The following is a 14,893-nucleotide window of genomic DNA, read 5'->3' on the forward strand; positions in this document are numbered from 1 at the left end:
TAAGTACTAAACAAAATAATGAACCAGTAGCCACTGGCCTTTATTTACTTACAAAAAGCAGTGCCCCTTGTCACTTTTTTTTACATTTAGCAGTTCAATCAAATAGATATTTCCCCTCTAAACTTCTTAGATAATTTCACTAAAATAGCAGCTTAAAGCATATAGAGGTAAATGATCTAATGTTTCACAAAAAGGCAAAGATTAGAAATAGTCCCAAAATGTATAGGAATTCATGTAGCAGGACTGTTACTGTTTTTTCTTCTTTACCTCAATAATTATCTCGTAACATTGTGTTTGTTACGTGGAAGGACAGAACGGACCCAAACGCAAAGTTCAACAACAAAAATAGGTTTATTAAGAAAAAGGGAAAGAAAGTGAGGGGAGGCGGACGCCAGGAACAGGAACGGGGCACGTCGTCGGGGTGTAGGATGGTGAGGGAGTCTACTGGGAAAGGATGGCGAGGGAGCTAGCTGGGGATAGGATGGCGAGGGAGCTATAGGATGGCAAGGGAGCTAGCTGGGGATAGGATGGCGAAGGAGCTGGCTGGGGATAGGATGGCGAGGGAGCTGGCTGGGGATAGGATGACGAGGGAGCAGGCTGGGGATAGGATGGCGAGGGAGCTATAGGATGGCGAGGGAGCTAGCTGTGGTGAGGATGGCGACGGAGCTGGCTGGGGATAGGATGGCGAGGGAGCTGGCTGGGGATAGGATGGCGAGGGAGCTGGCTGGGGATAGGATGGCGTGGGAGTTGGCTGGGGATAGGATAGCGAGGGAGCTGGCTGGGGATAGGATGGCGAGGGAGCTATAGGATGGCGAGGGAGCTGGCTGGGGATAGGATGGCGAGGGAGCTGGCTGGGGATAGGATGGCGAGGGAGCTATAGGATGGCAAGGGAGCTAGCTGGGGATAGGATGGCGAGGGAGCTGGCTGGGGATAGGATGTCGAGGGAGCTGGCTGGGGATAGGATGGCGAGGGAGCTGGCTGGGGATAGGATGGCAAGGGAGCTGGCTGGGGATAGGATGGCGAGGGAGCTATAGGATGGCGAGGGAGCTGGCTGTGGATAGGATGGCGAGGGAGCTGGCTGTGGATAGGATGGCGAGGGAGCTGGCTGGGGATAAGATGGCGAGGGAGCTGGCTGGGGATAGGATGGCGAGGGAGCTGGATGGGGATAGGATGGCGAGGGAGCAGGCTGGGGATAGGATGGCGAGGGAGCTGGATGGGGATAGGATGGCGAGGGAGCTATAGGATGGCGAGGGAGCTAGGGTGGGGATAGGATGGCAAGGGAGCTGGCTGGGGATAGGATGGCGAGGGAGTTGGCTGGGGATAGGATGGCGAGTGAGCTGGCTGAGGATAGGATGGCGAGGGAGCTATAGGATGGCGAGGGAGCTGGCTGGGGATAGGATGGCGAGGGAGCTGGCTGGGGATAGGATGGCGAGGGAGCTGGCTGGGGATACGATGGCGAGGGAGCTGGCTGTGGTTAGGATGGCGAGGGAGCTATAGGATGGCAAGGGAGCTAGCTGGGGATAGGATGGCGAGGGAGCTGGCTGGGGATAGGATGGCGAGGGAGGTGGCTGGGGATAGGATGGCGAGGGAGCTGTCTTGTGATAGGATGGCGAGGGAGCTGGCTGGGGATTGGATGGCGAGGGAGTTGGCTGGGGATAGGATGGCGAGGGAGCTGGCTGGGGATAGGATGGCAAGGGAGCTGGCTGGGGCTAGGATGGCGAGGGAGCTATAGGATGGCGAGGAAGCTAGCTGTGGATAGGATGGCAAGGGAGCTGGCTGGGGATAGGATTGCGAGGGAGTTGGCTGGGGATAGGATGGCGAGGGAGCTGGCTGGGCATAGGATGGCGAGGGAGCTGGCTGGGGATACGATGGCGAGGGAGCTGGCTGGGGTTAGGATGGCGAGGGAGCTATAGGATGGCAAGGGAGCTAGCTGGGGATAGGATGGCGAGGGAGCTGGCTGGGGATAGGATGGCGAGGGAGGTGGCTGGGGATAGGATGGCGAGGGAGCTGGCTGGTGATAGGATGGCGAGGGAGCTGGCTGGGGATTGGATGGCGAGGGAGTTGGCTGGGGATAGGATGGCGAGGGAGCTGGATGGGGATAGGATGGCGAGGGAGCTATAGGATGGCGAGGGAGCTAGGGTGGGGATAGGATGGCAAGGGAGCTGGCTGGGGATAGGATTGCGAGGGAGTTGGCTGGGGATAGGATGGCGAGTGAGCTGGCTTAGGATAGGATGGTGAGGGAGCTGGCTCGGGATAGGATGGCGAGGGAGCTGGCTGGGGATAGGATGGCGAGGGAGTTGGCTGGGGATAGGATTGCGAGGGAGTTGCCTGGGGATAGGATGGCGAGGGAGCTATAGGATGGCAAGGGAGCTAGCTGGGGATAGGATGGCGAGGGAGCTGGCTGGGGATAGGATGGCGAGGGAGGTGGCTGGGGATAGGATGGCGAGGGAGCTGGCTGGTGATAGGATGGCGAGGGAGCTGGCTGGGGATTGGATGGCGAGGGAGTTGGCTGGGGATAGGATGGCGAGGGAGCTGGCTGGGGATAGGATGGCGAGGGAGCTGGCTGGGGATAGGATGGCGAGGGAGCTGGCTGGGGATAGGACGGCGAGGGAGCTGGCTGGGGATAGGATGGCATGGGAGTTGGCTGGGGATAGGATGGCGAGGGAGCTGGCTGGGGATAGGATGGCGAGGGAGCTGGATGGGGATAGGATGGCGAGGGAGCTATAGGATGGCGAGGGAGCTAGGGTGGGGATAAGATGGCAAGGGAGCTGGCTGGGGATAGGATTGCGAGGGAGTTGGCTGGGGATAGGATGGCGAGTGAGCTGGCTTAGGATAGGATGGTGAGGGAGCTGGCTCGGGATAGGATGGCGAGGGAGCTGGCTGGGGATAGGATGGCGAGGGAGTTGGCTGGGGATAGGATTGCGAGGGAGTTGCCTGGGGATAGGATGGCGAGGGAGCTGGCTGGGGATAGGATGGCAAGGGAGCTGGCTGGGGATAGGATGGCGAGGGAGCTGGCTGGGGATACGATGGCGAGGGAGCTGGCTGGGGATAGGATGGCGAGGGAGTTATAGGATGGCGAGGGAGCTAGGGTGGGGATAGGATGGCAAGGGAGCTGGCTGGGGATAGGATGGCGAGGGAGTTGGCTGGGGATAGGATGGCGAGTGAGCTGGCTTAGGATAGGATGGCGAGGGAGCTGGCTCGGGATAGGATGGCGAGGGAGTTGGCTGGGGATAGGATTGCGAGGGAGTTGCCTGGGGATGGGATGGCGAGGGAGCTGGCTGGGGATAGGATGGCGAGGGAGCTGGCTGGGGATAGGATGGCGAGGGAGCTATAGGATGGCGAGGGAGCTATAGGATGGCGAGGGAGCTAGGCTGGGGATAGGATGGCGAGGGAGCTATAGGATGGCGAGGGAGCTAGGCTGGGGATAGGATGGCGAGGGAGTTGGCTGGGGATAGGATGGCGAGGGAGCTGGCTGGGGATAGGATGGCGAGGGAGCTGGCTGGGGATAGGATGGCGAGGGAGCTATAGGATGGCGAGGGAGCTAGGCTGGGGATAGGATGGCGTGGGAGCTGGCTGGGGATAGGATGGCGAGGGAGTTGGCTGGGGATAGGATGGCGAGGGAGTTGGCTAGGGATAGGATGGCGAGGGAGCTGGCTGGGGATAGGATGGCGAGGGAGTTGGCTAGGGATAGGATGGCGAGGGAGCTGGCTGGGGATAGGATGGCGAGGGAGCTATAGGATGGCGAGGGAGCTGGCTGGGGATAGGAAGGCGAAGGAGTTGGCTGGGGACAGGATGGCGAGGGAGCTGGCTGGGGATAGGATGGCGAGGGAGCTGGCTGGGGATAGGATTGCGAGGGAGTTGCCTGGGGATAGGATGGCGAGGGAGCTATAGGATGGCAAGGGAGCTAGCTGGGGATAGGATGGCGAGGGAGCTGGCTGGGGATAGGATGGCGAGGGAGGTGGCTGGGGATAGGATGGCGAGGGAGCTGGCTGGTGATAGGATGGCGAGGGAGCTGGCTGGGGATTGGATGGCGAGGGAGTTGGCTGGGGATAGGATGGCGAGGGAGCTGGCTGGGGATAGGATGGCGAGGGAGCTGGCTGGGGATAGGATGGCGAGGGAGCTGGCTGGGGATAGGACGGCGAGGGAGCTGGCTGGGGATAGGATGGCATGGGAGTTGGCTGGGGATAGGATGGCGAGGGAGCTGGCTGGGGATAGGATGGCGAGGGAGCTGGATGGGGATAGGATGGCGAGGGAGCTATAGGATGGCGAGGGAGCTAGGGTGGGGATAAGATGGCAAGGGAGCTGGCTGGGGATAGGATTGCGAGGGAGTTGGCTGGGGATAGGATGGCGAGTGAGCTGGCTTAGGATAGGATGGCGAGGGAGCTGGCTGGGGATAGGATGGGGAGGGAGCTGGCTGCGGATAGGATGGCGAGGGAGCTGGCTGGGGATAGGATGGCGAGGGAGCTGGCTGGGGATAGGATGGCGATGGAGCTATAGGATGGCGAGGGCCTACAGAGAAACACACAAAAAAGAACTAGAAAGCTGGAAACAAAAACCCCAACCACGACAGTGTTGGTCTGACCCCTGAATTGACCCCTGAGTACCGCTTGGCTACAGTGCAGTACTTTTACTTTTGATACTTTATGTATAATTTGCTGATAATACTTCTGTACTTTTCCTTAAGTGGTATTTTGAGTGGAGTATTTTTTTATGTTGTACTGGTAATTCCACTTAAGTGAAGGATCTGTGTACTGAGTGTTGTGTTGAGTTGCATTTGTTCTCTTTTGTATTAGAGCTGTCTGTGAATGGTGAGCTTGATACAGTAACGAATGGAGGCTTCAGAAGGATTGTCATCCACTTTAAGACTGACCTTTATGTTGAGGTTGACACCAATGTCATCACTGTACGAGAGGGACAGACACTGACACGCCACACTGGACAGGATCTCATCACAGCTGGAAGGTGACTTTGCATTGTAATGGTCCCGACCAAGAAATAGTCAGGCACATCACCCCCCTTAAAACAGAGATTTGTTGTTTTTACACCTAGATTTTTGTACGGATAAAACAAACGAGATATATCATGTTAATTAGTGAGCTTTAGAGGTGCTGGTGCAGATTCTGTTACCCTTAGACAGAGCCAGGCTAGCTGTTTCTTCTGTTTCCAGTCTTTATGCCAAGCTAAGGTATCCGGGTGCTGACTAGAGCTTCATATTTCCTGTACAAACATGAGAGTGGTATCAAATTTATCATCTTACTCTCAGCATATTTCCTAAAATGTCAAACTTTTCCTTTAAAACAAGTGCTATAATTGTATATTTGACAGAGATCAGCAAAAAGTGCAGGCCATCCCCAAACACCCCACTTCACTGATGATGTACATTCTGTTGAATTTGTTATTAATTTACGGCAGACATGTTGACATGTCATAGTAGGAAAAGCACAGATGTATTCAAAAACCATTAATGATGGCTGCATTCCACTTAGGAGAGACCCTGGTATTGTGCATGCTGACTCACTGAAATAGCTTACTGGGACACTTGATGGAATTCAGCTGTGCTTTTCCTACTATGACAAGTCAAAATGTCTGCTGTGAAAAAGGTCCATTATAAACAAATGAAAACCGTTGCTTACAACTGACACACATTAAAGGCTCTTGCCACACAGGTGATTTTAATTATCCTGGATGATAAGAGCTCTTCTCAGGAGTGTGCAGACTATGTTTGTTTGACATTTTCCTGTCAGCTTTCATGCACCTTCCAGGGTGGGACACATTACACTTTCATCATTCTTATTGGTACATTGATGACCTCATGCAATGCTCAACATTGTTTTGCACCTCTTCAGCCTGAGCGGGTGTGTAATCAGCCAAGACAAGTGAAATGACCTGTGCAGCCGTGCAGGGCTATTAAAAAAAGTGCATATTTCTCTAGTTTGACAGTGATTAGGCGGGACAAGGAAATAGATGTTGCAGCTGGAGACACACGCATGGTCATCTATATTCATGAGAAGGATGGCGTAGAATTCCTCTGGCCGGTTTTGAGACAGCAGCCACTGGACAACAATGTTACAGGAATTATAGGTGGGTGAAAATGTTGGATTTGATTGTATGATTCATACCATCAACAATATATTGAATCAGTGTTTGCACCCAACTGTGAATGGAGAAATAATTCATCAAAGGGGCGAAATGTTTTGCTGCGTCTATTGTAGTGGCATCTTTCATTGTCATTGCTTTATTGTTTGTCATCTTTGTGTCCAGCTCTAAAGCCAGCAGTTTATGAGGAGGTGCAACAAACTCCCTCAACAAAACTTAAGATCAAAGACCAAGAGATTGACGTTGTCAGGTACGTTTTGTTCTGTATTATTAGTGGTATAAAAAAGAAAGCTGTTTGAGGTTATTATATAATGATTATGTAAGATATTATGACTATTTATGTCTTTCTTTTGTAGGGCCAATGCTGTTGACTACAGTATAGTCTCTCCCCCGACACTGGACTGCTGGCTCATGTCTGCGGAGTCTGTCCTGCAGAGACGCCTGGATGATTTCATCGTTACTCAACTTTAACTGGGAATTATGTTAAATCACTTGCAAAGATTTCATTTGCAAGAAAAACAAGGCAGACACTGATTCATCTTGGAAAACAAAATTTCACTTGTAACTGACTAATAAATAGTATCCCAGATTTTCCGTTGTCTTGTATGAGCTTAATTAAATCACATTTACCTAAAGAAATGGCCAATGTTTCATTTGTTTGGAATCATTTTAAAATATAAGAATATAATTCTTAAAAGATTAAAAGAAGAAATGTATAGTTGCATTTTTCCTCAACTCATGTACCAATACCTATTTTTGAGAAAATGTAAATGATAGGTATGCATTATACAGTACGTCTTTATCAATCATATAAGATCAAAAGGGTATATCATGTAATTAAAACCACCATATAGAATACCATAACTCATGATCAAACACTGTCATGAGTCATATTCATTTCTGTAAACTACTAACTACAGTGATAAGTTAAATGTCTTGTACATTTTTTTAATCTTTATAAAATGGAAATGTTCAGTGGCAGTGCCTTACAGTCCCCCAGCTAAAGCAAATATACTGTCCACCTTTGCTGTAACAAAGTAACTCCAATATTTATTTACAAAGTACACAATAGGTGGTTGTTATTTTTACTCTAGTTTGAACACCTTTCCTAAGAGTAATAAGCCAACAAGGGTTTTGTATTTACAATAGTTCAACATTATGTGGTCAAACCAGTTGAGCTGCTGTGGAGCTGTGTGCCATTGTGTTGCATGGGATTGTCCTTTCCCAATGAACTGCAGTTCAAAGGTACAGTATGTGGATTTTTATGAGCGTAGGTGGTAAACTTGTTTATCAAGGCACAGTTTACTGAGAACTGCAAAAGAAAAAAAATGGATCTTTGCCAAATCCACATAGCAAGACAAAGAACATTTGTTGCTAACAAACCGATAAGTAGTGTTAACTCCGTTTAAAATGCAGCTCTGTGTAAAAAGCTGCTTTAACCTAGTGTTCAAAGTGGAAGTCTTGTCTTTATAAGAAAAGGAAAAAAGTTGGACCCGTCTACAGTAAATCATGGTGGTTACATTGTAACAAGGAATTCAGAGCAGGAAGTTATGTGCATTTTGACCTGGTTAGGGACTCTGCTGGGACTAAATCAGAGACAGACAAAACAGAGAGAGAGAGAGAGAGAGAGGGAGAAAGGGAGGGACTACTCCTGAGACAGGACGGTGACGTGCTGTATGGTTCAATTTTCACATGACTCAAACACTTCCAGGCAACTCTGACAAGGTGTACTCTTGGTCTGAGGAGTGGAACTATACTTACAGTGGATTACTAAACACAGTAAGTAAGATGATTTTTTTTATGAGGCTACTAGTATAATTTGATATCATTTCTGATGTTACCTTATGTCCTGGCACTGTTTGCTGTTTTACTGTAATGCTTCAAACTGTTTTAAGAAGAGACCATCCATTTCTCAGTTATTATGTCTAGATTTGTGAACTTGACAAACTAAGTTAATCAGTAGACCAGAAAACAGTTGGAACCTGTTTATATTAAAAGAAAAAATGGGTTGTTATTGTTGCTACTGCATATACCTACCTGCCCTCATGTATGTCTCTTCTTCCCTAGGCCATAACCAAAGGCCAAACCCATCAACCAGCTATTCTCTAACAGTTTGTCTCGATTCACTGCCTCCCATGCCAGTGTGCAGTTTCAGCCAGGATATCATCAATCAAGTTGATTTTCCAGCCTTAAGTCATGATGAGGACAAAGACGCTGGGCTTGTTTAACAAGGCTGTCATGTTGCTTCTGCAGAAAGATGTTTGGAGAAAAATGCTGTAGGACTTAAATCTTTCGGTGTGTCCCCAGGCAAAATGTTTCTTCCTGGACAGTCCATTTGGTGCATTTTACTGACTCTACGCATGTCAGTCTGTGGTTTGGAGATTTCTGGATATGAAGTCATTTGCTCACAGGTACTGGACCTACAATACATTTCCTGTGCTGCAGTAGTGTACATATAGTTTTTATTGACAGATTACACCTTTAATTTCCTTTTACTACTGTAGCCTGCTCTGACATTTTAATTTCCCTTTTTACTGATAAAGTGTTTTATTCGCAAACATTTAATTAGACACAGGGGTATGACGATCTGCCAGCTTGTCACAACATAGGGCTGGTGTATGTACATAATATAGCCCTCTGAACAGCAAATATTTACCATCCAGATAACATTCAGTACAAATGTGATGCCACACATTAAACGTGTCAAATTCTGTCTCCTTATAGGGTCTCTCTTATTGCACCATGAGCAAGGGGAATATTCTTGTAGTAGAGGACAACAATGCTGTGTATGTTCAAAACCTGACTCCATCTATCGAGCTCTGCTGCAGAGACAGTGCGCTGTGTACATTATGTCTGGTGATAGACATAGAGATAAACATCCATCAGGATGAAGTCATTGAGGATGAAGGCCACTCTGGGTATGAGGAAGAGGATTATAGCAGGGAGACTGAGAGGAATTCAAATGGTAAAAACTAAGGCTACGTGTAGTCTACTGTCACGTTATCACTTGTTATTAAATGACCATACCAGTTGTTTCGTACGCTTAAATCCATCAATGAGCCTTCATGTCATCGTCTCCCAAAGTACACCACGTTAAGATAAGATAAGATAAGATAAGATAGACTTTTTTAATCCCACACTGGGGTTAATGGGGGTTAATATAACTATAATATAACTGGGGGTTAATATACCAAGCTTTAAAATAATGTTCTACCATCAATGCCGCTTATATTGTAATAGGCAACCCATCACAGTGAACACATTCTTTTTATTAATGTTCTGTCAAATTTACATTACCGTCACATGGAGTGGAAACTATTTTGAGCAAGGTCCAAGATTTAACAGTCAGCTGCTGAGGAGCGTGTTGTAGGATATTGGGAATTCATTACTTCATTCATTCATACATGAGCAAACATGGAGGTTGTGAAAAGGTTATCGTGAAATTAAGAGTAGTTTGTTGCATTTGTGTAAATGATTGATGTATTTCTGCCTTGAACATTTCCTTGAAAACACTATAATAATGTAACTTTAACACCACAGAGAATTTTCATCATTGATTGATCAACTTGGACAAATTATAAACTGGCTAAAATGTTTACTGTAATCAACTTGAATCTAGTGGAGTAAATAAGTCACAGTAAAACTCTATGGTCATTTTTGAAAAAAAATATACGTAAGCCTTCAATATGTTATGTATACTCAGTTCATAGTTAATGGGTTGAAACATGACCAAACACTGGTATTGCGTGGGTGTTGGAAGTGAGTTTTGAGTAGTGTTCTACAGGTGTGTTCTGAGCCCCACCTTGTTTCTGTTGCAACAGCGTCTGTGACAGTGTGTTACAATGCAGTGGAACAGATCATGTCTACGTGCAAGAAGGTGGAGTTTACGGTTAATCATACAGCTCTTACTCAGCAAAACCAGGCAAAGGTACTGTAGACTCCCTGTACTGGAATATAAAATCTGTACTGTCAATAGGGATGTACTATATGCTCACTTCTGGTCATCTTGTCTTATATGTGTGTGTGTGTGTGTGTGTGTGTGTGTGTGTGTGTGTGTGTGTGTGTGTGTGTGTGTTTGTGTGTGTGTGTGTGTGTGTGTGTGACTTCTATAGATTTCCATGAGCATTACTAAGCCAGCTGGGGTTTCCTTTGGCAGCCATGTGGTTGTTTTTTCTTCTGCACCACCAACGCCATCACGACAAGTTGTGCTACAAGCTCCTTCTCTAGATAAAGGTATGACGTTTGGTCTTCTAACTACAAAGCACCTGTTGAACTCATAACTGGCTGCAAGTAGTGACACATATTATCTGTCTTCAGTTTGCTCCCAGGAGTGGAAGGAACATGTAGAAGATTGTCATGGTGAGTAATCCCCTACATAATACGTGTAATGTGTGTTGGTTTTACTTGTGCCGTTTAGTTTCTGTATTTGGGGAAATTAACCATTTTTTTCTTTCATTTCTTTCAGTGCCCGGTCTCAGCTGTGTAATTAACCAAAAGATGAATTGGGTGGAGCTGCAGTTTGGCAGGAATAAAAGCCTCCCTTCTGTGTGTGTCCAGTATGAGAAGAATGGTATATGTCAGGTCAGTGTTGAATATCAGTGCCTAATTTTGGGGGCAGTCACAGTTATTCATTTGTGTTTTTTGCTTCTTTTTGTTTGTTTCTTTGTTTTTGCAGAGGTAAAGAAAGTATTCAGATAGCACAACAATGTAAAAAAGAGTAATGCATTCAAAATAACACTTAAGTGAAAGTTTGAAGCATATATAGCGTATAAGCACAAAAGTACTCTAAAGTAGAGTAGAATGGGGCCTTAGATGTTTATAAAAAACCCTGATTATTATTACTCATGCATTTGGTACAGCAATGCATCATATTTTACAAGCTGATCACGTTTTGTATTTTAAATGTTTGCAGAGAAGTATCCTGCAACAATATGTATTAGACAATAAGTATTGTCATTATTGATCAATCTCAATCTCAATTAATCCTTTTGTTAATAGAAATGTCAAACATTTGTACAAAATGTAAATCACAATTTCCGAAAGCCCAACTTGGCATATTCTAATTGTTTGTTTTGACCAATCAGCATTCCAAACCCCAAATATATTAATTGTATTATCATATACAACAGAAAAAGCATGAAATAGAACCAGTGAATCAGAAAAGAGAAGGAGTTATGACCATAAAAGTCATAAAAACCATATTCAGGCACTCAAGGTTGGTTACAAAAAATAAAAGGCCTTTAATTGATTTGGCAACAAAAATACACCATCACGTGTCAGCTTGAGCCTTCTCTGTCTGCAATTCAGTAGTAGTATGAAGTAACAAAATGGAAGTCGAGTAAAGTACAGGTTAACAACAGTACTTGAGTAAATGTTCCTATAGCCACACTCTACCACTGGCTTCTCACTCTCATAAAGCCATGATGTGTTAAATGTTACTTTATAGATATGGAATAAGATGACCATCCCTCTGCCTTCTGTGACCCCCTGCATGTGTCTTCAGGTACCATCACTTAAACATTATGGCTACCACATCAACAGTATTGTGTCTACACAGAATACTTTATGACTGGTGTGTTTGTGTGTGTGTGTGTGTGTGTGTGTGTGTGTGTGTGTGTGTGTGTGTTTTTAGGTATGGGATGAGGACGATCAGAGGTCTGTGCGCACTCAAAGCTGCCCCTTCATTAATAACACAGGTGAGATGTCACTTTCTTTCTGGTCTCGGTCCACAGGGTGAATAGTGGGTTGTTTAACATTGGTCGGCTGATGTTTCCTGTGTGTCTATTTTAGATTTTCTCCAAAGGAGCGTATGGCAGAATGTGTCAGTGTTTGTAAGCCAGGGTCAAATGAACAACTACCACACAATGCTGTCATGGAATCTGTCTGCCCCCTGCAGGCTGGAGGGTGAAGTGTGGCCCTGCCAGAAAGAGAACAGCAGCTGCTGCAGAGAAATTAAGGGCTTTAGACAACAGCTGGAAAATGGCACATGGAGACAAAACAGCAAGGGGCAGTGGGTAAGAAACTTTAATACTGAGGTGTATCCCTCATTTTATGCCTGCCATGTTTGTTTTTGTTAACTTCAAAAATATTTTTTTTTCCACACTTTTAAAAAAATCCTATGTGCTTTGACAGCGCCACACACACACACACACACACACATATATATATATATATATATATATATTCTGTATCAGCTTATCTCAACTTTTAATTGCAGCTGTATAATGTTTACACTGAGTGAACTATCTTTGTTGAACTATAATATTCAAGATGTCTTGTGCAAAACGTTATACACATTTACCCAATTTTGACATATTTGGTATCACTGGTAACTTTGGGAACGCCTGGCTACACAGCATGAGTTGTTAATGACTGACCCAAGATAAGTATAATTGTGTCCTCTTCAGGAGACAATAAGGGTGTTTGAAGACATCCACGTTCAGCTCTCAACATGTGTGATGGTAAAGTATTCGCAACCGTCCTGTGAGTCATACAGTATATTTACTTAGTTACTGATGTTCAATAACTCATTTATGTTTATTCATTTATGCAGGTGGAAGTAAAGGGAATGGGACATGAGCTGGGTCCATTCTGTTTAAAAAATAGTGAGTCTGAAAGTTTATCCTTAACACAAACTGGGGCTGGTTGGGACTATTTTGCATATATACAGCACCTGTTCCTTGAACTTTTTATGAACAGGGTTTTGTTTTGTACTAGGCCTACTTCCAGCCGACAGGTCGCGCTGGATTCTCTTGGTTGCTGGTGTAATGCTGCTGGTTTGCTTGACTGTGCTCATATTTTATCTCCTTCATGACTTTGTCAAGAGTGAGTTTTCTTTTTTTTCTTTTTGCATTAAGTGTCTTAAATATGTAAGAATACCGTACACGAAGACAAAGCAGTGTCTAATTTCTCTGGTCTTGAATTTGTAACCAACCCATGATAAAATGCTTTATCCAACTTTAACTGTTTTTCCTCAGGCACTTACCACAAAGGCTCCTTTCATTTGCCTCACAGACCAAATGTTGTTTACTAGATCTGGGAATTGTTCATAAAGTGTGCATATATTTTACCCAGATACAGTTTAAGGAATCAATTATTTGTGCACTGAAATGATACATATCCCTGTAATGTATTTCTGCTCAGCCCATATATTTACTTTTCATTTTCTAAATTTTATAGAATGGGCGTGGAGCTGGCATCATGGCGGATTTGTAAAGAGTGAGTATTTTCTTTTAATACTACTATTTGTAATAATAAAAAAAAAGAATCATCAAGTCATGATTGAACAACTCTCTGACATCCCCCCATGTTTTTCCTCTCTAAAGTTGGCAGAAAGGGTCATATGGTGGTGTTGCTGAGCCCCCCAGATGTGGATGATGGTGTTTCGGAGTCAGTATGTCAGCTTGGCTCCCAGCTCTTTAACCAGGGCTTCAGTGTGTCTGTGGATCAGTGGAGCAGGAAGGAGCAGTGCACTATGGGGCCTCTGCCATGGCTGCACTCCCAGCTGCTGGAGCTGAAAAGCCTGGGCGGCCGAGTTGTGCTCGTCTTGACCCGCAAAGCCTTGGAGAGAGCAGAGGAATGGACCCATAGGAACGAAGAAGTTATCAAGATGAAGGGAGACAAGGGTCTCCCTCAGATATGTTCCCCTTACTCTGATGTGTTCACAGCCTCCCTATTCCTCATTTATGCGGACAAGCAGCTGGGCAGAGATGGAGAACGTTTTCTTCTGGTGAAATTTGACTCCCATCCAAGCATTGACAGGAGACTACCGGAGCTTCTTCAGGGGCTGCCCCTGTTCCAGCTTCCCTCTCAGATCCAGGCTCTGTTGTCTGAGCTCACTATGGGATGGACAGGGAAGCGATCAAGTAGAAGGACATGGACAAGGTGGAAATGGAGTGCAAAGACCAAAGAGGGACAAGACCAGCAGAAGACATCACACTGCAAATATGTTGACACTAAGAAAAACTTGGAGACATACCTTTGAAGTTCCCATAAATTATTTGTTCTGCTCTGTGCATATGAAAGACATGTTCATCCAAATTGTGGATGAGATAAACATAGGTCACTAAAGGCTGGCTGGCAATGATCTATATTGTTGTTATGGTCAAGAAATGCCATGAAATAACCAACAACAATACGTCCATTCCTCACTACTTTTTTCGACTACACTTCTCTGTCTGGAGTTGCCAGAACCCAAACCTGTTTATTTTTACTTAATTTCCTAACAAACGGCTGGACACTGCAGTTTTTAGCAAACGTTACTCAAATAGGAGTAATTTGTAAGGGACTATTTTCAGCTGCAGATTTGATGTGTTAGTGAACAGCTTGGCAGCAGGAGGAGTTTGTCGGACTGGCTCAAATGTTCATTGTTATGAAGGAAAATGTCACAAAGTGCAACAGTGGCTTTAAATGGCTTTAGTGGTTTTTGGACAATAACGGTGGTCTATGGCACAGAGGAATAAGTTATATAAGGCTTTGGCTACACAGACTACTTTTTTCAAGATTAAATCATTGTTTGTCATTGTCTTCTCATGGAATTTGTTGAGTGTAAGAAAAATATAGAATATGACCAGACTTATCTTTTAAGCTTTAAAATGTTTAACCTAAAATCTTACAGACTAATTATATCCATGTACCGTAAGTCTGTCAACACTTGTCTATAAATAAATGTGCTTATTTTTGTGCGTGGCGGATTTCGGATAGTGATTGGCCATCTCTGAGTGAAGGGCGGTGGATCTTATTGGTGCAATCTAGTGTCATTTTAAGGACACACAGAAGTGCTTGTTAAAACATTCCA

General features: G+C 45.5%; 2 protein-coding genes across 3 annotated transcripts in view; both read left to right on the top strand.

Annotated features, from left to right (window-relative positions):
* Positions 1–6,686, top strand: part of LOC116041554 (inter-alpha-trypsin inhibitor heavy chain H3-like) — a 30,977-nt gene extending 24,291 nt beyond the window's left edge. The window contains exons 19-22 of the mRNA XM_031287496.1: positions 4,794–4,962; positions 5,933–6,081; positions 6,262–6,346; positions 6,453–6,686. Coding sequence (XP_031143356.1) covers positions 4,794–4,962; positions 5,933–6,081; positions 6,262–6,346; positions 6,453–6,567 — 518 coding nt within the window. The 3' untranslated portion in view covers positions 6,568–6,686. The remainder of the gene's footprint in view (positions 1–4,793; positions 4,963–5,932; positions 6,082–6,261; positions 6,347–6,452) is intronic.
* Positions 6,687–7,709: 1,023 nt separating this feature from the next.
* On the top strand, positions 7,710–14,781 carry il17rc (interleukin 17 receptor C). Of its 2 annotated transcripts, none has more exons than XM_031287516.2 (15): positions 7,710–7,875; positions 8,164–8,507; positions 8,821–9,061; positions 9,918–10,024; positions 10,209–10,329; positions 10,414–10,455; positions 10,562–10,677; positions 11,543–11,599; positions 11,729–11,792; positions 11,887–12,110; positions 12,504–12,557; positions 12,650–12,701; positions 12,814–12,921; positions 13,276–13,314; positions 13,422–14,781. In XM_031287516.2, exons 2-15 carry the CDS (start codon positions 8,409–8,411, stop codon positions 14,078–14,080), a joined length of 1,983 nt encoding a protein of 660 aa, XP_031143376.1. In that variant the 5' UTR covers positions 7,710–7,875; positions 8,164–8,408; the 3' UTR covers positions 14,081–14,781. The 2 variants fall into 2 exon arrangements, with proteins under 2 accessions (XP_031143376.1, XP_031143377.1); XM_031287517.2 differs by having other exon boundaries at positions 12,826–12,921.
* Positions 14,782–14,893: the final 112 nt, after the last annotated feature.

The sequence above is a fragment of the Sander lucioperca genome, chromosome 6, assembly GCF_008315115.2.
Source record: "Sander lucioperca isolate FBNREF2018 chromosome 6, SLUC_FBN_1.2, whole genome shotgun sequence".
Lineage (NCBI taxonomy): Eukaryota > Metazoa > Chordata > Actinopteri > Perciformes > Percidae > Sander > Sander lucioperca.